The sequence below is a fragment of the Maylandia zebra genome, linkage group LG15 (assembly GCF_041146795.1).
Source record: "Maylandia zebra isolate NMK-2024a linkage group LG15, Mzebra_GT3a, whole genome shotgun sequence".
Lineage (NCBI taxonomy): Eukaryota > Metazoa > Chordata > Actinopteri > Cichliformes > Cichlidae > Maylandia > Maylandia zebra.
The window spans coordinates 20658041-20679673 of NC_135181.1; the positions used below are offsets into that span (position 1 = coordinate 20658041).

The window sequence follows — 21633 nt, forward strand, 5'->3', positions numbered from 1 at the left end:
GTGGCTAATGAGGGTTAGAGTTAGAACAGTGTGTCGGGAGTATCATGCCGTGGGGAAGCTTCGCTACATCTGGATCTAGGAATCTCGTCAAGATGGATGGACTTGTGAATAAAGAAGGATATGTCAGGTTTTTAAAAGGCAGTAAAACAGGTCTGGGTCATCACTTTTCCGACACAACAACCCAAAACAGGCATTGAACTACCTCCAGAACAAAGTTAAAGTTACTTTTGCATTTTCTAGATTCACTTATTTACAGCACATATGCAATAAGACATACTGTTAAAATGATCTGAGGATGTTCATCATGTGTTTTGGAAATGGATATTTCACCACATGTTATTATGCAGTGGTTTTACTGATCTAGCCCATTAAATAAAATGACATCCCTGATTTAGAGTGACGCTCAAAGAAATAAAATGCAAACACCCAAAGGCTGTAGTCTCCACATATTAACCCATATTCATTATTAGCAGCGGTGGGCACCTGTAAGGCCTTATTCTGGTCAAGGGCACAGCGAGGGGAGCATTATCCTAGCATGTTTTGGCGGCAGGAGAAGCCAGGTCTCATGGAGGAATGATTTGAACCAGGAACCCACTTGCTGTGAGGCCACAGTGCAGCAGAATGAGCCACCGTACTGATGGCAAATATGCAGATGTGTGTCTGTGTTTGTGCTTGTGTTATTATCCCTGAGTGTTTTTTTCCCTGATAACTGTCCAAGCTGTCAGTCATGGGTGTCTCCTACTTTTATCGTGGTTGATATGCCACTTCTGTACCCTTTGAGACTAGAAAATTTATGGCTAATAGTTAGTTGGTGCTGATTGTGTAATTAGCTACTTTAGAGAATGAAATGCAGTCAAATTAAATGAAAGGTATGAAAACATATTAGTAAATCTTCCCCTGACAGATGGTTGTTATGTGCCTTAAAGATTTTATCGTAAAATGTTTAGTGTTTTTCTGATCAGGTACCTTAGAGACCACTTTTCTGCTAATCAATATAACATATAATATCAATGGATTGAGGCATTGTCAGAATGATAACTTCCTATGTCAATACTAGATGACATTTTTCTTGTAATTTTTGAACAATGACCTTCAGAGCATTTTCTGCTCACACACTTTGTTTCTGTTTAGTCTGCTGCTTTTTACTGCTAATTTAGAGCAGCCAGGTCGGCAGCCAGAAGGTCAAAATCCCCCAAGCCAGTACACCACCACCTGGCTTAGACCTTTTGAAAAGTCACGCGCTCTGTAAGAAGCCTACAAAACCCATAAATCAATTCCCCTGTTGGCTCAGCCTTTCATTCCCGTCTTCTTTGGCAGCACACGCAGCGTGTGGTGTCCATGTCAAGGGAGGTGGAGGAGATGCGACGGTCCTTTGAGGAGAAGCTGCGTACATTCAGCCAGGCACAGGCCCAGTTCGAGCAGGAGAAGAGGGCCGCGCTGGAAGAGCTCAAGGCTGAGCACAGACAGGAAATCCAGGAGCTTCTTCGCAGCCACCAGAGCCAGAACGCAAACTACAGCAAAGACCAGGAGAAACTGGTACAGCTCCATAAAGCCGAGGTAACACACTCGCTTCTGCAAAAGTAGAGCAGCTCTTGAAAGCCAAAGCATCAAACTCTAAACCACTACAGGGAAGAAGAAAGAAAGTGGGACAGCGATAATTACCAAGTTTCCAACTCTTTGTTCTACCTTGTCTTTCCTTATACAACATTTTAACGCTAGTATAGACTACATGCATTTTATAATGTAATTTATAATCGTCTCTCTACAGCAAAAGCATCAGAGACTTCTGGTTGCTTAATTTTTTTTTAAAATAAACTGACTCTACTTAATTCGAAATGTGCCGTTTCTTTGTGTCTCCATGTTGGACGTTCAGGTTGATTCTCTGACAGAGCGGGTGGAGGAGCTGAAACAGGACAAGAAGAGACTGGTGGAGGAATACGAGGCCAAACTCAGCAAGGTACAGTACATTAAATATAATAACCATCATTAATAATTGGTAAACAAACTGGTAAGCAAATATGAGTTAATAAATCATTTATTGGGCATTATATGGGTATTTTATTCAGATGCCTTCTGTGTTAGTCCCCCCCCCCCCACCCGTGTGTTTTGTTTTCCTTCCACTTCCAGTTCTCTTGCTCTCGTTGTGATTGTCTGCCCTTCCCAAACTGTTCACATGTCCTTGATGCCATTCAGTCACTTCGTATCGCTCCTCCAAACCCTTTAACTGCTGCTAGGGACAATATACAGTAGTGTTTGTTTTACTTTGGAGATCCAAGTTAGTGGGCCAACTCTATCCAGAACCTGCAGTAGATGGAGAACTGGTACCACTATGTTCTAAGACTCTTAAGTCCATTGTTATTTACTCTATTTATTAATGTTTTCAGGAAAGCGTGGGTGTACTCTCCTTCCCTGCTCTCACTACTGCTACAGTCTAATTCTGTCTAGAGCCAACCCAAAAAACCTAATACTGAGTCCAGACTGAAAGGTGCGATCTTTTAAAAATAAGCCTAAATAAAATAAGGATTCAAGAGGATTCAAGCAGAAAAGGTTTGCACACACAGTGTCTCATCTGGCATTTCCAGAATCGATTCACTCCAGGCTGTGCTAAATGTCCTTGGATTAGTAATAGTTAAAAAAAGGCCTGAAAATTTAATTTGCTGGCACTATAGTGTTGACGCTGCTGAAAGTGAAGGTTGTTATCTGCAGATCTGTGTACAGGAAAAGCCATAGCTGCACTTAAGGACTGCATTTAGATGCTAGTAATTCAATAAAAAAAAGCATCCTCGTCGGCAGTAAACACTGTCAGGAAAGTAATTTTGGCTCCAGCTCTAAATGTTTTTAGACCTTTCGATATAAAATTCACATTGTCATTAAAAAGAGAAAACTGAGGCTTATTAATTAGTTTTACACCCTTCATGTTTTTGGCTTAAATCTTTTCCGCAGTGGTGAACACTTTCACAAGTGTGCGTTTGTCCCCAGGCTCAGGCCTTTTATGAGCGCGAGCTGGAGGCCATGAAGAGAACCCAGCAGCTTACCGCCGACAACCTCTTGGCATGGAAACGCACTGAGGCCGAGCTGCGACGGGAGTTTCAGACTCAGGAGGCGGCGCTGCAGAAAACCCTCGGAAAACTGAGGGCCGAGCTGGCCAGGGTGTCGGACGAGGCTCGGGAAAACCGGGAGAGGTCCTACAAGCTGCAGTCGTCACTTAACACTGCAGAGAGCACCGTCAAAGTGAGTGTGAACCCTCACCTGCTCATCCAAAAATGAGTCAACAGAAGGTGGACGGAGGCGAAGTAGCCGAAAATCCTGTCGTTTTAAGTGAGCTGATGTCTCTTTTTATAGACAGCTTGCAAAGATTTTGTGCCTGTAATCAAAGATAGATTCAAATTAAAACAGGGAACAAGGTCCGTGTGAAGAAATTCAATAAATGTATTCCTTTCTATATGGATAGTCACTTTATAGATTAAATTATGACGAGTAGATGTTCATCAAGCGGTCCAACCTGAGCCTGAGCCTTAATTTAACATTCATAGATTTCAAAAATGATATTTTTATATTAATGGGTCAAATAATAGGGGATCTCACCGTTTTAGGGCCTTCAGCTTGATTTTTTTTTTTTATTGAATGCTCCTACAAGAACTGACGATGAACATAGGAGAGCAATTAGCAACTAAAGCCAGGTATTTCCTTGAAGTAGGGAAGTGAAACCTAAACAGGTTGTATTCTGTGCTTGTATACATTTCAACCAAGTGCAAGGTGGAACTGAACTTTTTCACAGGGTATCAAGGGTTAGGGTGTGGTGAAGGAGGACCCAAAATTGTAGGCATGGAGGCAGTTTAACTAAAGGCGAGCTCTTTAATGAGCTGATAAGTAAACAAGACATGAGCAAAAATACAAAACCAAACAGGAAACTAAATGCAAGCTGCTTAAACTAACTCGGGCAAAGAAACACTCAAAAACTAAGCCTGGGAAACAGAACAGTAGCATAAATGGACCATAACATGACAAAGCACAAAGGGAGATACTGCATATACACAGGAGGGTGATTAGAAGAAGTGGAGACACATGAGAACACAGCTGGAGCAAAATAGACATAATGAAGAAAGGGAAGCAAGACTGCACATGAGACAATGACTATCAAAATAAGACAGGAAATCACAAACACTGAGATACTGACACAGTCATATGGTAGAGACACAGAGAGAGAATGCCCACCGGGGACCCTACGAAGGACATACACAGGTGAGACTAGGACATGAAAGGGAACTGACTAAGTTAACAAAAGACTACGAACTAGAAACATAGCTCACTTCTCAAAACAAAATACAACATGCAAAAGTTCAAAAAAAACACAAACACTGGGAACAGACCCAGGGATCCTAACAGGAGGCTCGCTTTAAATTGGGTGAGGATGTCATTTAGCCATGCTGGGCTGTCTTTATAGAAGGATGGTTCCTTTGTGTCTTGATCTCAAACAGTGAAGCACAGGTAAAATGGTTCAGCTACGTGTCGTAAGAGGTCTGGTCTAGGATGTAAGAGTGATGGTAGCATGGAGAGAAACTGCAGACCAGTCCCTGATTCTGTAGGGAAATAATGTCATCAAACTTGGTGTCCTGCCTGAGTTTAATACATCCATGTTGCATAGTGTCATGCAGTGAACTTATAAGATTCCCCGGATCATGCAGTGTGCGGGTGCCTTAAAGGAGAGTGTTTGTTAAAACATTTAGTTGTTAAGGCAAATAGAAACATTCGCCAAATTAACGCTTCAAGTTGGCTGCTAGTCCAGGTTGTTCAGTCAATCATATACTTTTCATCTCTGTAATATTCTCGATATTTGTAATTGAGCTATTTGTATATATTACAGCTATTTCTCATATATTCTAAACTTTGTAATATACTGTATTGTTTAATTAGTTCAGTCTGTCACCGTTATTGTCTTGGAGCAACTGTAACCCACATAATTTCCTTAGGGATTATTGAAGCATTCTGATTCTGATTCTGATTAAGTCATTAGGATGATGACATGTCAGCAAGATTGTATTTAAACTTTGTGTCCCTGCTCGTCTTCTCTCTGTAATTTAGAGGAGGAGCAGATCAAAAATGTCCAAGCTGCTGAACAGTAAATGATTAAAAACAGTGTGCTGCGTTTCCACAGCCTACCTGTGTACTGAGATGCTTAACCGTACAGTCTACAAGTAATTTGTCCCATTATTCTAAAACGGTTGGCTGTTTCTGTGCCATTCAATATATTCTAGGACAGTTTAAGCAGACATATGAGCAGGGCCTTTCTGCACACTGCTGTCTCTCTACCCACTGATGTCTAACCAACATATGATGGACGATGTTATCTGACAGTGTTACCAGCTAATACTGGCCTGTTGCCGCTGTATAAGTAAGACTTCCTGTGAAAGTATCACAGAGCTAGCACAGACAGATTCACGTATACCTACAGCCACTTTAGAATCACTGTGTGTCTCAGGTTAATGGATGTAAGGTTAATGGATTCAGTTTTACTCCCCATTTGCAGCTCATGCTACCCTTTCAGTGGGTTCTGTATGGACTTACCCTTTCAGCATCCAGCAGGTTGGCAGCAAGCCACTTAAGAGTTGAGTCCTCTGACTTAAATGCCGTCGTGGGACCACAAACCTCGATGAACTAAAGCAACATTACAAAGAAGAGTAGGCCAAAATTCCTCCACGATGACAAACCCTACAAGTTATTGCTGCTAAAGATGATCTTACGTTTTTTTTTAAAGAGGAATTCAAGCTATTTCCTATTATTTGATGATTTGATAGGCAAAATGTATCCATTATGCCTGAGCAAATGAAGCCCCCTATTAACAGAACCGGTTAAAGCAATATTGGTTATCTTCCTTTCGGATTTTTGGATTGCCAAAGTTGTAACTTTTTTTGTATTTGTTACAAATTACCCAAAATATCCAGCACACTAAGTCTCTATTTGGTATGACAGCAAAAATAGCAGTGCTGTGTTTATTTCCCAAGTCATTTTTTTTTTTTCTAGTGTCTGACTTCTGTAAGATCTTTAGTGACGACGCCCGTGATTATCTTCGCCGTTGAAAATAAAGCTGACATGTGCTCCAGGGAGGATTGGCTAAGTAGGTCTGTTTTGTTTTGATGACTCGCTCTGAAGTTTATGTGGAATTATCACTGATTGCAGACAAAGACAGGAAGGGATCTCTCCTCCTTGGTGATGCTGAAATTGGGATCGAGGTCAGCGGTGGCTGTGGAGTTAATAATTTTAGCTATCAGAGCAATTAACTACAACCCAGATAAAGAAACGACAAGCAGAGCGGTTGATACCTGATGTAAGAAGGTAAAACAGATATCAGAGGATGGAAACTATTTGATCCTTTGCTGGTTTTGTCTTTTGTGCAGCTGAAATGTTATTGAGTTGTAAAAGTAATATCATAATAATCTCTTAATAACAGCCTCGGTATGTGAACAGATCTTTTAATCCTTCACGTCCTGCTGTGAGCTCATTGTTGGATGATAGATTTTAATTTAACCTTAACAAGCTCGCAACACAGGTTTGATTTACACCTCTTGTGTCTCGTCACTGTGCATACCTATACAGTTGCTAGCATTTGCGCAAGTAGAGGCACATTTTTAGACCCTTCACAAAATTAATTTGACTCTTGAAAATTAAAATGCTGCACTAAATCAAAATGTTCCCAAGTCTCCGGAGGCATAATTACTGTACTGGCACATACGCCATGTGGAGAAACCGTATCATCAAATATCGACTTAACACCAGTGTGAGACACTTGCGGTTGGTGTCAGGATGCTGCAGCGTCTGCTTCACTGTTCTGCCACCCTCCTTTAGCTTATGATTTAGTAGGCAAATCTCCAGAGAAATGCAAGCAAATGATCGCTCAGAGTAACTGAGACAGACGTAATTAATGGCTCAGTGTTCACATGCTTCTGCAGGAATATGCATGCCAAAAAATTACAAATTGTCCCCCAAGTGAAATACTCCACTGACGCTGTGTTAAATTGCTGCTGTCACTGACCTTGGACTAAATATTTCACTTCAGGTAGAGCTTATCTGGACTAAGTCTATGGGAGCTTTTAGTGAGATAAAACAATAAATCACCTAAAGCACTATGTTCGGGTCCCTTTTTGTATTTAAATGAAAATGCAGGAATCAGCCTGGTCCAATCAGGAGGATTGACAGAAGTGAGGCAGTACGTGAGAAGAACTCACATGTGCGCGTGTGGGTGTTTTTGTTGAGGTTTAAAGGGGATTAGAAGTGAATCAAAGGTGATCAGTGAATGTCATGACAATGGGATTCTTCTGTTAACTCAGATAATTCAACAGAGATACTGTTAATTAAAGCGTTTTCACCTCCATCTGCCAGCCTCATTCACACAAACAGAGGTGTACACTGCATTCAAAGGGACAGTTGTGCTTTCACTTGCCTTTAACCCAAACCTTAACAACCAACGACCTTCCACTCAGTCTAAACCAAAAGTTAGCATTAGTATATAGGCAAGTCTTATGTCTCTCACACAGTGCATTGATGGGTGCTGTGTCTCAGCCACTACAAAGACACCTCAACAAATTTATTATGTTAACTGGATTTGCTAAAAATGACAATATTTGTTGTGCATTTACTTCTATTGTAGGAACAAACTGGCTTAGAACGATGAAGAAAATCTGAAGGAAATAAGAGATAAATTAACACAATACTGTTTTTCATTAAAAGGTCTGTATAAAAAGAGTCGTATTATTTTTTTTTTTGGTTAAAGCTCGTACAACAAAACTGACAGGTCAGGCAAACTGGCTTAATCAAACTAGCCGCATACTGGAGCCTTCTGTGACATAGATTCTTGATGGAGGGCGCTTTAAATCAAAGTGGTGTTAAACAGTAGAAAATATTAGTTCTAAGATTCAGTAACCTGGATCTGCAACAACAAGCTATATAAAGTGAGGATGGCAGGTGAGACAAACTGTCACATGTAGGGCACCACCTGTCTGAGAACCATAGGGGTTATGACAAAAACTAGAGAAATCCTTTGATCCTGAAAAAGATCTTTGAAGGCTTCAGGACTGGCAGAAACATCCAAACTTTCGCAGAAGGTCAATTAATCGGCAGTAGCTACCCTCTGCCATAGGATACTGAGGTGTCCAAGCCCACTGTGAGGCATAATCTCAACAGCATGTCCTGTGTTTGCCCTAGGATGTCTGCAACTCCTCACCTAGGAGGCACAGAGCTTGACTTATGGAGAAGCAGCAGTCAGTTTGACTAAGCCCCACACACCCTGATTTTCACTTTTGTCTTTCCATAATCAAAAGGTCTGCATTTGTTAAGAATGTTGCCTGTAGAGATTTTGCCTACACTGACACAAAACCAAACATATTTGGCCTGGCTGAATCGTGCATTGGCATTTAAACAGCTGTGTCTAACCCCATCCTATCCCAGTTCCAATTTTAGACCCAAAGCTGAGTCTTGAAACAGCCCTGTGAAGAAATTAGGACTCCACTTAATGCCCCAGTTTCTGAAACATTCACACTTTTACTTTTTCTTGTTCACAGAGAGCCATAGGTTGTACTGCTAGTGAAGAAACTTGTAGAAATAACACAATCTTTATCTTTACTCCAGAGCTCCAACCTTAGTCTCAGCTACGGTAGTTCCCAGATGGACTCAAAACTTTTTTTCCCTGTAGGTTTGTCTCAGAATGCTGTATGAAGAAGTGAGACAAAGAAAATACAGTGGGGCAAAAAAGTATTTAGTCAGCCACCGATTGTGCACGTTCCCCCACCTAAAATGATGACAGAGGTCAGTAATTTGCACCAGAGGTACACTTCAACTGTGAGAGACAGAATGTGAAAAAAAAATCCATGAATCCACATGGTAGGATTTGTAAAGGATTTATTCGTAAATCAGGGTGGAAAATAAGTATTTGGTCACCTCAAACAAGGAAAATCTCTGGCTCTCACAGACCTGTAACGTCTTCTGTAAGAAGCTTTTCTGTCCCCCACTCGTTACCTGTATGAATGGCACCTGTTTGAACTCATCATCTGTATAAAAGACACCTGTCCACAGCCTCAAACAGTCAGACTCCAAACTCCGCCATGGCCAAGACCAAAGAGCTTTCGAAGGACACCAGGAAAAGTATTGTAGACCTGCACCAGACTGGGAAGAGTGAATCTACAATAGGCAAGCAGCTTGGTGTGAAAAAATCAACTGTGGGAGCAATCATCAGAAAATGGAAGACATACAAGACCACTGATAATCTCCCTCGATCTGGGGCTCCACGCAAGATCTCATCCCGTGGGGTCAAAATGTTCATGAGAACGGTGAGCAAAGATCCCAGAACCACACGGGGGGACCTGGTGAATGACCTGCAGAGAGCTGGGACCAAAGTAACAAAGGTCACCATCAGTAACACACTACAACGGCAGGGAATCAAATCCCGCAGTGCCAGACGTGTTCCGCTGCTGAAGCCAGTGCATGTCCAGGCCCGTCTGAAGTTTGCCAGAGAGCACATGGATGATACAGCAGAGGATTGGGAGAATGTCATGTGGTCAGATGAAACCAAAGTAGAACTTTTTGGTATAAACTCAACTCGTCGTGTTTGGAGGAAGAAGAATACTGAGTTGCATCCCAAGAACACCATACCTACTGTGAAGCATGGGGGTGGAAACATCATGCTATGGGGCTGTTTTTCTGCCAAGGGGACAGGACGACTGATCCGTGTTAAGGACAGAATGAATGGGGCCATGTATCGTGAGATTTTGAGCCAAAACCTCCTTCCATCAGTGAGAACTTTGAAGATGAAACGAGGCTGGGTCTTCCAACATGACAATGATCCAAAACACACCGCCCGGGCAACAAAGGAGTGGCTCCGTAAGAAGCATTTGAAAGTCCTGGAGTGGCCTAGCCAGTCTCCAGACCTCAACCCCATAGAAAATCTGTGGCGGGAGTTGAAAGTCTGTGTTGCTCAGCGACAGCCCCAAAACATCACTGATCTCGAGAAGATCTGCATGGAGGAATGGGCCAAAATACCAGCTACTGTGTGTGCAAACCTGGTAAAGACCTATAGTAAACGTTTGACCTCTGTTATTGCCAACAAAGGTTATGTTACAAAGTATTGAGTTGTATTTTTGTTATTGACCAAATACTTATTTTCCACCCTGATTTACGATTCTTTACAAATCCTACCATGTGGATTCATGGATTTTTTTTTCACATTCTGTCTCTCACAGTTGAAGTGTACCTCTGGTGCAAATTACTGACCTCTGTCATCATTTTAGGTGGGGGAACTTGCACAATCGGTGGCTGACTAAATACTTTTTTGCCCCACTGTATATGTAACCCCCCAAATCATAAAGTTAAAGTGGGTTTATCCCACCTTATCTAAACCTAGCGGTCATAAAGTGCAACTACTTTCCTTGAGGGAAATCAGCATACACACAGTGTCTCACCCACTCACACATATCAGGTCTAATTTGTGTGACTCCTCAGTGGTTTTCATCATACTGAGGTTTCATTGTCTTAGCCATAGCAGCGGTAATTAAGTTTGAGGGAGGCTGTTTGATGGGATTGAAAGATGTGAAATTGCCTCTCATAAGTTCTTGCAGAGTGCTAAATCACAAAGCTACTGTACTGTGTGTGTGCGTGTGTGCGTGCGTGCGTGCGTGCGTGTGTGTGTGTGTGTGTGCGTGTGTGTGTGCGTGTGTGCGTGTGTGTGTGTGTGCGTGTGTGTGTGTGTGCTCACGTCAAATCACTCCCTGAAGTCTAGTTCCTATTAATTGAGCACCAGTCAGCATTTACACTCTCAATCTTCAGTATTAATATTCTGCCAATACGGTTCTTTCTGTAAGTGTGATAAACTGGCTGCAACTGCTGGCTGCCAACTTCATCCTGGCATTGCATTACAACATAAGGTGAAGTTCACTTTTCTATACGGATGTGCCTCTTAAAGCCTCTACATTGCTTTAAATATGAATGTACTACACTTACCTCTTTGCAATGACCAAGCAACATGTAATTTTAAAGGTCTGTCTTCAGTAGCATACCTTACCTCATAATAGTACTGAACACACCCTTAACAGCTCATCAAATATAGAATAGGTGGATTTACATTTACTCAGGTTTCATTCCATTTAGTTAATGACTGACATTAAAGGGCATGTGCCCAGATATTTAGGTCTTGAATGTTGAAGTTTGGACTTGGGCTAACAATCCTATCATTCAAAAAAGTTAGTGAGAGTGAAAAAAACCCATCTTCTTCTATTTATACTAGCTAGCGAGCCTTGTGGCAGTCTTTGTAATGAGTGATCTTTTAACTTGTAAATAACAAAGACATTATCTATAAATTATTTTTTATCACCACAAAAATCATTTATAGATAGTACGATAATTTTGTAAAACAATGTTTTAGTCATTAACCTGACCTGTCCAGAGGTCAAGAACTCCTTAGGACAGCTCTATAAACTATTTTGTAAACTCTTAGTTTCTCTTTATTCCTTTTTCTTCCCTTTTCTAAAAAAAAAACATGCAAAATATTTGAGCACAACACAGACTTTTTTTTAATCAATATTAAAGTTTTGTTGGTGAACTTGTGACCACACATGATTGACTGACTGTATATAAAGGTGAGGATAAAATAATTACTCCACAATGAAACAGAGCAACATATTTTTAACATAACCCCCGATAACCTGAACTTCTATTGAGCAAAAGCACAAGCCACTGCTGTGCAGTGATGTGCTTTAACTTTGTAATGCTCAAAGCTTGTAAAATCAAGTTAAAACTGAGCATCGTCTTCCAGTTTACACACAGTACAAAAACTTCAGCAGGAGTTTGAGCTGCCGCTTGAGAAAGCATCATGCCAAAAACAAAAGAAATCAGCTTAGACAACAGAAAAAGAATTGTTGATGCTTACAAAGCAGGAGATGAATTAAAAACCTTATCACAGAGCTTCCAAATGTCAAGAACTGGAATGAGAAGTTTCATCAAAAAAATTAAAGAGAGCTACACTGTGCAGAATAAGCCCGGCAGAGATTGGAAAGAAAACTATTGAGAAAAGTGTCTAAAGACCCCAGAACAAATGCTGAAATCAGTAATGAACAATTAGCCAAGTCAGGACTTTTGATCTCACAATCATGAGAACCTTAGACAGAAATGGACTGTGAGGTTACAGACCAAGAAAAAAAGAGCCCAAGAAGAAGAGACACTTTCCAGCCAGACTGAAATATGCTACGGAAACCTGAACAAAGATGATGCATACTGGACATACACGTCAGATGAGATGTAACTACTGTAGTTTTTTGCCACAGAGACACTGCATACGTTTGAAGCAAGGAATCTTTCTTTTTTTTTTTTCTGAAGTACAACCCTAAAAAACAGTGCGCCCAGTGAAACATGGTGGGAGTTTTATGCTGTAGGGAAGCTGCAGTGCATCTGAATCTGGGAATCCCACCAAGGTTGAAGGATAATCATAAAAAAAAAAAGATATGTGCTGATCCTAAAGAAAACCTCAAAGAATTGGCAGCAAAACTGGGTCTGGGTCATCGCTTTGTCTTCCAACGTAATCAATACACACATCGCCCCTGGAGAAGAACTACCTCTAGACGACCAAAGTGAACAAAACCCCCCCGACTTGAATCCAACTGGAAATCTGTGAGGTGAACCAAAGGCCAAGGCGCATTCCAGAAGACCATCGCAGACCATCAAGGCATGTTTAAGACGTGCCGAAAACTACAATAAACGGCTGCAGGCCGTTATCTAGCAAAAAGGATATAAAATTGACTAGTAACAGTCTTAACCCTGGTAGTTTTTGGTTTATGTGGTATAATATTGTTTCTGTGTACCAAGTAACATATTTTAAGTGTCCAAAATAAAAATAGAATGTTTAAAAAACCTGTGTTAAGAATTCTTTGCTCTGTTTAAAACAAAAAATAATAATACAGGGCCTAATAATTCTGACTTCATTTGTAAAACATCGTCATACCCGTGGTGTTGACATCCATATGAGATTCTAAATATTAAAACCTCAACATTATCATTAATCAAAATACTAGAATTTCAGTCATCAAAACTGAACCATAAGCATCTTGGGTGGGCTGTAGCTTACCACAGGCTATATTATTTGTGAGCTAGTTCAATTAAAAATTCTACAAAATGCACCAATATCACAAATACAGCTCCAACTGTCTGAAAACTTGTCAGAGTGGCCACTATCCACATGAATGAGTTGGATAAAAATATTTCCCCTCTGTATAGTTGTTTTAAAGGTGGAAAGTATCTGTAGAGGCCAAAACTGTTTGTGTGCAAGGCTGTAAACATGCTGTTTTTAATGGGAAGTTTTAACATATGAGTTTATGGGGATTGACCTGGAAGCTGGTCTCAAGTGGCCATTAGAGGAACTGCAGTTTCACTGAGTAAAAGTCAGATGTGTCATGCCATTTGAAGTCTCTGGTCTGCTAGTTATTTAGGTTTAATATTCAAGCTCATTTAGATACTATATTTAGGCTTAGAACTATATATATCAAAGCTGCATTTATCAGCTGGTCTTTAATGATGTTTGAAAACACCCGTCTGCAATGTCTGAAAGTAGGGAAAGTAAACCGAAAAGAGTTGTATGACAGCACAGACCATCAGTCTTTTCATCAGTGTCATTTAAACTGGGGGTAAATTATAATTTAATTATTTCCTTCTGTAAAGATGTTAGAGGTTGGTTGTTGTTCTTCTTAACCTACCCTAACAGAGCTTTCTTTTGTGGATTTGACTCTCCTCTAGGACTTAACCAAGCAGCTGGACGAGGTGACCCAGAACTCGGAGATTGTGGAAATCCGTCAGAAGGAGGCTGAATGTGAACTAGAGGCAGCCAGAGACCGAGTTCAGCAGCAGGCAACTGAAATACTTCTCAAAGCCAGTAAGACCCACAATCTCTTCCCTTTCTCTTTTCATGAGACCTGTGAATTCTTGCATCCGCACTAGACTCAAGATGCACTCTATGCTTTCCGTGCAAACACGTCAAACATATCGACTAACAGCTCCCCTCATCTTGTCTGACACATCGTTGCCTGTTACACTTTAATAGCATGTTGCTGTACTGTATATCGGGGCTAATGGTGTTCCCGGTCCCTCAGAGGCTGCTAGAAGAAGCCTTGCTGACGACAGTGCCCAGTTTGTCTGTGTTTATGTGCACATGTAAATGGCTAAATAGGTGTATGTTAGAATCTGGTCTAATGTCTTATGATGTATTTCCATCACTACTTTGGTTAACAACATTGCATAAACATTACTGTCTGAAACGTGTGAGCAATCGCAGCCACTTTGGTGCGGAGTCATTCTCGGCCCATTAGCTCCAATGAGTTCGTTGTATCCAATGAGAGCATTTTATCACTTTCCACTGGAGCTGCTTGCATGTTAGAGACAAATAAGATCCAGCTGGTAAATGCAGCCATGGGAGTCTCATTTACCACACTACAGATCAGAGGACCTCTCAAGGTTGTTTGCAAAGAAATGACCATGAGTCCTTTTTGCCTTTTAAAGTGCCTTTTGTTTTTTAAGTTATAAAGGTAAAAAAAAAGTGTAAGAGTGGTAAATTTCAACTTATCATCCTTCAACAATTACTAAATGTGTAGTCTTGAGTTTAAGTTTTATGGTTTGTATGTCCAGAAATGTCCAGCACATTTTCACTCCCAGCTCACATACAGATGCTTGATAAGGACCCTTTCTTGCCACATTGGGTGTCCATTCATCCATATATTTTCCTAACAGCTTATCGAGTTAAGGGCCAAAGTGGGGCTCAAGCCTGTTCCAGCTGTCACGGGGGAGAGACAGGGTCTCTAATCCATTGCAGGGCTAGCATAGTGACAAAAATAACCTTTCAGACTCTCACTCATACTTACAGCTAATTTAGAATCAGCATTTAAGGCCTCTCACAATCACAAAGACCAATCAGTTACTAACTGGCTACCACCAGTTGGGTAACAAAAATGTTTATTTCCAAACTTGTGGAAGTGAAATCAGTCACAAAAATGGCTGCAACAAAAATTTCTTGTGATTGATTTAATGGCAAGCAGTTTGACACGATCACCTGTAGTTCACAGGGAAGATGGAAACTTATCTTCAGAGAGTTGTTATTTACTCTCCAAGTTCTAGTTTCACTAGAACTTGGAGAGTAAATAGTGAAACTAGAACTTAGAACTTGTGTGAAGCTTTCTAGAAACAGAATTATCGCTGCAACTAACACGTGAAAAAACACAACTTTTACTTCCTGTTTTGCATTGTACTTTAACAGTTTCACTACTGCTCTGGGAATAGTTTTAAAAGTATTTGTGGGCATGTCAACATTTTCATTGCTAACTACTGGAGAATGTAGCAAGCCCCTAGAGATCAAAGCAATCTCAAGCAGGTTTTCAGTGAAGAACTGTATAGCTCTGAAGTACCCAGAGACAAAGACATGACAAAGCAAAAGAATTCTAGCTCCACATAGAAAGGCCCCAGGGAGTTGTAGACCTTCTTCCTATGAGTCAGGGTCAACTATGGCACAATCACAAAACTGAAACTTTTTGACAGCCCCTCGTTGTAGCTGTGTTGGCAGCATCAATAAGAACCAGCAACATGCTGATTGCATCAGTTGAATATTTGTATTCTTCTCGCCTCTGCTCTGCCATAGGTCAGATAAGCAGTCTGCAGGCCACCCAGATGACCCAGGAAGCAGCCATCAGAGACCTGGACAACGAGCGGAATCGGCTGAAGGACAAGGTGGTGCGAATGGAGGAAGAGAGGGAGGCCCTTCAGAGCCAGGGCCAAGCACTGGATGAAAGACAGAAACAGCAGCTCCAGGCCCTGGAGAAGGTGCGTGTGTGTGATGGTGAAGTGTTTTGTATTCATGTCGGACAGGAAGCAGCTCTGTTATGAATAACCAATAAGTCATCAAGATGCAGAAACTGATCTTTTTTGTAGTTTGCTTCACACCAGTTTAAAATACAAGGACTGTGAAGAAGTCAGTGCCCATACTTTTTAGTGTAGTGGTCCAATGTCGATGGAGTTGAGCAGTAATAAGTAATACCTACTGACATCAGGTTTTCACATTAGGGTTACTTTGTTAGAAAAAAAATTGTACCCAAAATGTTATTGTGAAACCCCAGCATGAAGCCTTGGTCTCCTGTATTTTTTTGTATTTATGTGCATTTTAAGTAGTGAACTTGTCTCTCCTGACCATGTGACCAGGATCAAGCAAAAGTAGATTTAAACGTAGACTCTAGTCCAAATTCATTTTTCAAGTTTTCTTTTGCTTGCTTCTCTTAGTTTGTGATACTGACTGTACAGACGAGACTGCAATCCCCATGTGAGGCTGATGTCTTTCCCAAACCAAGTCTTTACAGAAGTAAAAAGAGCACTTGATTTTAATTATTGATGTATCTGAGAGAGTTGTACTTGTAGGCGAAGTCAGATTTTTAGATAAGAGCATGCAGATTTACAGTATGCATAAATACCCGCCCTGTCTATCTTTCGTTAGTTATTTTGGCATATTTAGTGCGTTGCAGAGGAATTCCTAGGGATTAAGAAGAAAATTAATCGTAGGTCTGCAACAAAGTTTAAAGCATGTCATCTGTGCAAGATGACCTGTGGTCGTCAAACAGTTGAAAGGGTCAAACTTGTCGATCACAGCTTTTACAAACTCTGAAAAAAGGACAGCTGCTCCTCTTTTTAGAAAGCGGGACTCTTAAAGGTCAGATGATTTAAGCAACAGCGTAGTCAGCAGACCAACCGCAGCCGATAGTAAATGTCAAGTGTTGCAGCCTCATGTGTGTTTTCCCATTCTTTTATATCTGACATTTGTGCAGTGTAATCCTCTGGGAGCTGAAAGACTTCTCCCACTGAGTGTGGTTGCTGTGAATTTAGATGCCTTCCCAAGGATAATGGAAGATCTCAGATCACTTAAACTTCATGCCATCTTTCTTCTATGGCTGAAGCTAAATTTCCAAACCTTTCAACACTGATTCATCATTATAAATTGGCTCTTGATGAAATTTATGCAAACTCAACTAAATTTGATAAAAGTTCCCATCTGACCTCGACGGGTTCAGTTGATTTATTAATGTAAAATAACTTTATTTATGCTTAATGAAATTTTACCTTCACGCTATGAATGCTTTTTGTATTAAAGGTCCCAGAGAGGTGGGTTGAATTTTTTCCAATGTATTTTTGTGTCACATAGTCTACATGTTTTCTCATCTGAAAAAACACATTGAAAACTTTTATTTATGTTGCGTGAAGTCACAACAACAGTTGCCTCAAAGCTCTCCTATAACAATACAGAAAAAACAACAATCAGACGACCCTCTCTGAGGAAACACTTGTCAACAGTGGGAATGAAAAACGCCATTTTAAGAGAAAGAGACCTCCAGCAGAACCAGGCTCAGGGAGGATCAGCCATTTGCCACAACTGGTTATAGGTAACTGTTACTCAACCAGTTTTACACTCCCTCTAACCTAAAGCCAGAATCTCTATTTGGTTCACGTTATTTATAACCAGCTCAAAGCTGGTTATAAATAACGTGAACCCGTTTCTGTCTCCTCATAACTGTCTGAAAAGAACTTTTCATTTCAGGTAAACTTAAAAGAATTTTCTTAATACAGTGATATTTTAACCCTTAGTAGTGAAATGGAGAAATTACACTGGTGTTTGTATTATACTTTGGACATATCACCTCGATCAAAATGCAGTTATAGGGTCTCAGGACCCCCAATGGAGCAGCAGATCAAAATGCTGCACTGAACATGAGTGTCACAGTAACTGAATGTTCCCCTCTAAAGTTTAGTAAAGTGAGTAAACAGAACATAACATGTAATGCCAAAAGAAAACAGTCACAAGCTGAACGGGCAGTGAAGCAAGAAATTGGGAAGAGAGCATTCCCATCTGCAGTAATTTATATTTGGCGGTGCAGCTCTGTTCAGGGACCTCTTCACCCTTTACATATGAAAGCCAGTGGCGAGGAGGGCTGCAGCAGGACCAGATAGGGAAACGGTGCCAACAGATGAGACACTGACCAAGTCAGTTAAAACATGGAAGGATAATTGACTGAAGTTATAAAGAGCTAATTTACTTTTTCTGCTACACTGAGACAGAGTTGGGTTGCGAAGTGGCTTGAAACCGAAAACAAAACAAAAACAGTAAGAACCATTCATAATCAGCTATAGCAGCCCTGACTCAGATGGGTTCATGAGTGTTTTAGATGTAAATACTTACTGCTAAAAGTCCCGTAAAAAACAAATGCTTTGTACAATTGAATGATAGTGAATGTATCGTATTTGTAAAATAAATTAAAATTACCTTGATGTAAACATTGCAAAGATGATTTTTATAATTACATTTAATTGTTAATGTAGTGATATTTGGCACAGTTCCTTCCAAGTGAAATCCATATAAATTTGCATCTTTTTTGGCAATGCAGACCATGTTTTCTTCTTTCCTTGTTTTTTTAAGACAAAGATTGGATCAATTATGGTTCGAAATAAGCAACATTAGTGAACAAGAAGAGACGGAACTATAATGATAATTTCATTGACCTGACTTAATTAGGGAACATGTGTGAAAAGTCATTAGATTAATTGTTTCCTTGGTTTTCATTTCGGTTCCCTCTTATTACCATTCTCTCCCATTTTGTTTGCTTTTATTTCTTTGAGTTTTTTTCCTCTGTCTCTCTGCAAAAGGAGAAATTAACCTCTCAGGATGTTCATGGCCTGTTGTTTGTGTCACACTGTGGAGATGTGGCGCCCATGGCTTTGTTGGCCATATGATAACACAGCAGGCTTGCCCAGTTTGTTAGATGTTGTTTTTGGTAGTTTTCCAAAACAGCCTTTGGTTCTGAGCAATTACTGCACACTAATATGATCGTTCTTTGATCGGAGATTAAAGTTTTTTCATGTTGCTGCCAGTGTCTGATGATCTGCCAGACACTCAGTAGGGTTAATGAAAATTGTGAGGTTGAATGAGATATAAACTGTACATGTTTTAGGACAGTAAAATGTGTCATGCTGAGAAGTTATGTTGATCAGTCAGTCTAAATGACTTGAGAAGCTAATATATTCACATTTTTCTTAAGCCTAGTATTTCTAGAGTTTAGTTTAGTGGACAAAGGAAGAGTTTTACACATTACGTTTATCACACTTAAGCAAACATTTAATTTGTAATGAGTGAATATAATTTGTAATGGGCTCTCTGTGGTTATGTAAGCATTTAGTATCACTAAATAGGCTGGGGAGCTATTACGCTATTAATTCTGAAGCAGTAAATTTACTGCCATTAAAGTATATAGAACACTAGGGTATTAGTATGTCATAGGATATGATTTTTAATACCATGAGATGCCGATACAGATGTCTCTCCATCTAATAAACCAACAACAATGTTATAGTTTCTGCATCCACCACCATGCAAGGCTCCACTTATGTCCATTGATATAAATTTTGTTATCAGAGTGAGAATATCAAGGGAAGAGGGTGGAAAAGTGAGATAGCATGGAGATTAAAAATAGTACACCGGAGTACTGGGAGGGTAGGCGTTCAAGAAAGAGTGAGGTGGCAAAGGAAAAGCTTACAGTCAGTTGTATGTGAAGCTGGACACACTATAGATGGACAAAGTTGATGAGCCGTCAGAGAAGTTATGTGAGGGGAGGTACAGGACATTTATGAGGACAGCAAGACACTGGTGAGGTGTGTGGTAAGAGTGACAGATGGGTTCAAGTTGGGGTGAGATTAAATCTGCTCAGAGCCCCTACTTGTTTGTGGTCATGATGGACAGGTTGACAGCTGAGCTCAGGGAGGAGTTTCTGTGAACGCTGATGATCACAGATGATATTATGATCTGTAAGGAGAGTAGGAAGCAGAGTCTGGAGAGGTGGAGGTATGCTCTGGAGAGAGGAGGAATGAAGCAAACAACAGAATGAAACAATGAAACAAAACAGAACATGTGTGTGAATGAAAGGGAGACAGGTGGAAAGATAAACATAAAATTGGTAGAGTTAGTGAAGGTAGATGAGTTGGAATACTTGGGGTCAACCATTCAAAGTAATGGACAGTGCACAGGAGGGGTGAAGAAGAAAGTGCATACAGGGAGGAGTAGGTCAGGTGATTTGTGACAGAAGAATATCAGCAAGACTGAAAGGGAAGGTTTACAAGATGGTAGTGAGTCCTGATTTGATGTATGTTTAGAAATTAGAAATGAGTGCATCAGAGGGACAGCTGAGGTTGAGCTGTTTGGAGATAAAGTTCAAACGAGGGAAGGCTGAGATGGTTTTGACATGTGCAGATGAGAGAGAGTGCATATTAGGCTAAGTATTTTAAATGTGGAGCTGCCAGAGACCACAGAAAAGATTCACAGGTATAGTGAAGGAGGACATGCAGAAGGTTGGTGTGACAGAGGATGATATTAGTGATAGGATCGGATGGAAGTACCAGCTATCTGCTCAAAGGTGTTCTTAGCTTGGTTAGATGTTACTTCTCTTAACCATGGAATTAATTCTGTCTTCATCCACCTTAGTTGTCTCATGTGTCTTGCTGAGACACGTGAAATTCAACATTTTAATTCAACTTCAGATATTATGTCTGCTTCATTTGTTATATAATAATAACTAAGCTATGAAACTGCTTGTGAATCCTCCAATTACTTTTGAACCTCTAAAAATGTGATCTGTATTTAAAAATGTCTGTAATTCCTAAACAGTTAACGGGATTTTTTTGTAAAATGTGATATATATTGATAGTTTGATTTGAAATTAATTAAGGCTGGCATAGTCTATATGACAGGCCGGACTCAAACGCTACATTCAACCTTTCATTCGCTACATCAAAGTAGACTGGTGGACTGCAGAAGTTTTACTAGATGTCATCTGCTCCACCTCCCACCCTGCTTGTTTACATCTATTACAGCAATTAGCGAGAGGGGAGGGGAGCTGTCGCGGCTACAGTGCAGTGTACAGTGCAACCCTGGGTAAGTGACGGGTGGCTGCGTAACCCAACAGTGAGTCGGTGACACTGATGACATTTACAATTAGTTTAACAAACATATATTTGTGGTGCCAAAGATTAATTGTTCACTCAGCTAATCCCTCGCTTCTATTACCAGCCACTTAGCCTCTTTATTTATTTATTTTAATAAAATAACCATCAAATAACGCATACGCTTGTCATCAGTAAAAATGCTGTCAGAGCCTTTAATGGCCTACCTGAAATTCAGTGTGTGGACTCCTGAGACTGAGCAAATTTAAATTTAAAAATATATATAACCTTATTTTAAAAATTATTTTTATCAGTTACTTTCAAGTTTTCTTCCTGCCATCCCTTTTATGTCTGCCTGTAGTACGCCCTGATGTGCTACTGCCACCAGATGATTGGTGTGGTGCCAATCTCTTGTTAGTGCGCAAAGAAACCAGGAACCTACCCAGCTCCACAACCAGAGCCCACATGTTAACTTTATCTACACCTTTAGCTACAGTTTTTTAATCCGAGACACACAACGAACAGAAATTTAAAGCTGGAAACAGAGCTGCTGATTTTAACTCTAATCTCATTAGTAGTCAGATAATCTTGGTATAGTCTTTAATAGGATATGTTCCCTCAGATCGCTCACTGTGTGAGTCAGCTCAG

General features: G+C 40.4%; 1 protein-coding gene across 5 annotated transcripts in view; it reads left to right on the top strand.

Moving 5' to 3' along the window:
- Positions 1 to 21633, top strand: part of fam184ab (family with sequence similarity 184 member Ab) — a 229571-nt gene that overhangs the window by 103739 nt on the left and 104199 nt on the right. For all 5 annotated transcript variants that reach the window (XM_076874063.1, XM_076874062.1, XM_076874065.1 and 2 more), the window contains 5 exons: positions 1318 to 1557; positions 1874 to 1957; positions 2980 to 3231; positions 13768 to 13903; positions 15656 to 15837. In XM_076874063.1, the coding sequence (XP_076730178.1) occupies positions 1318 to 1557; positions 1874 to 1957; positions 2980 to 3231; positions 13768 to 13903; positions 15656 to 15837 (894 nt within the window). The remainder of the gene's footprint in view (positions 1 to 1317; positions 1558 to 1873; positions 1958 to 2979; positions 3232 to 13767; positions 13904 to 15655; positions 15838 to 21633) is intronic.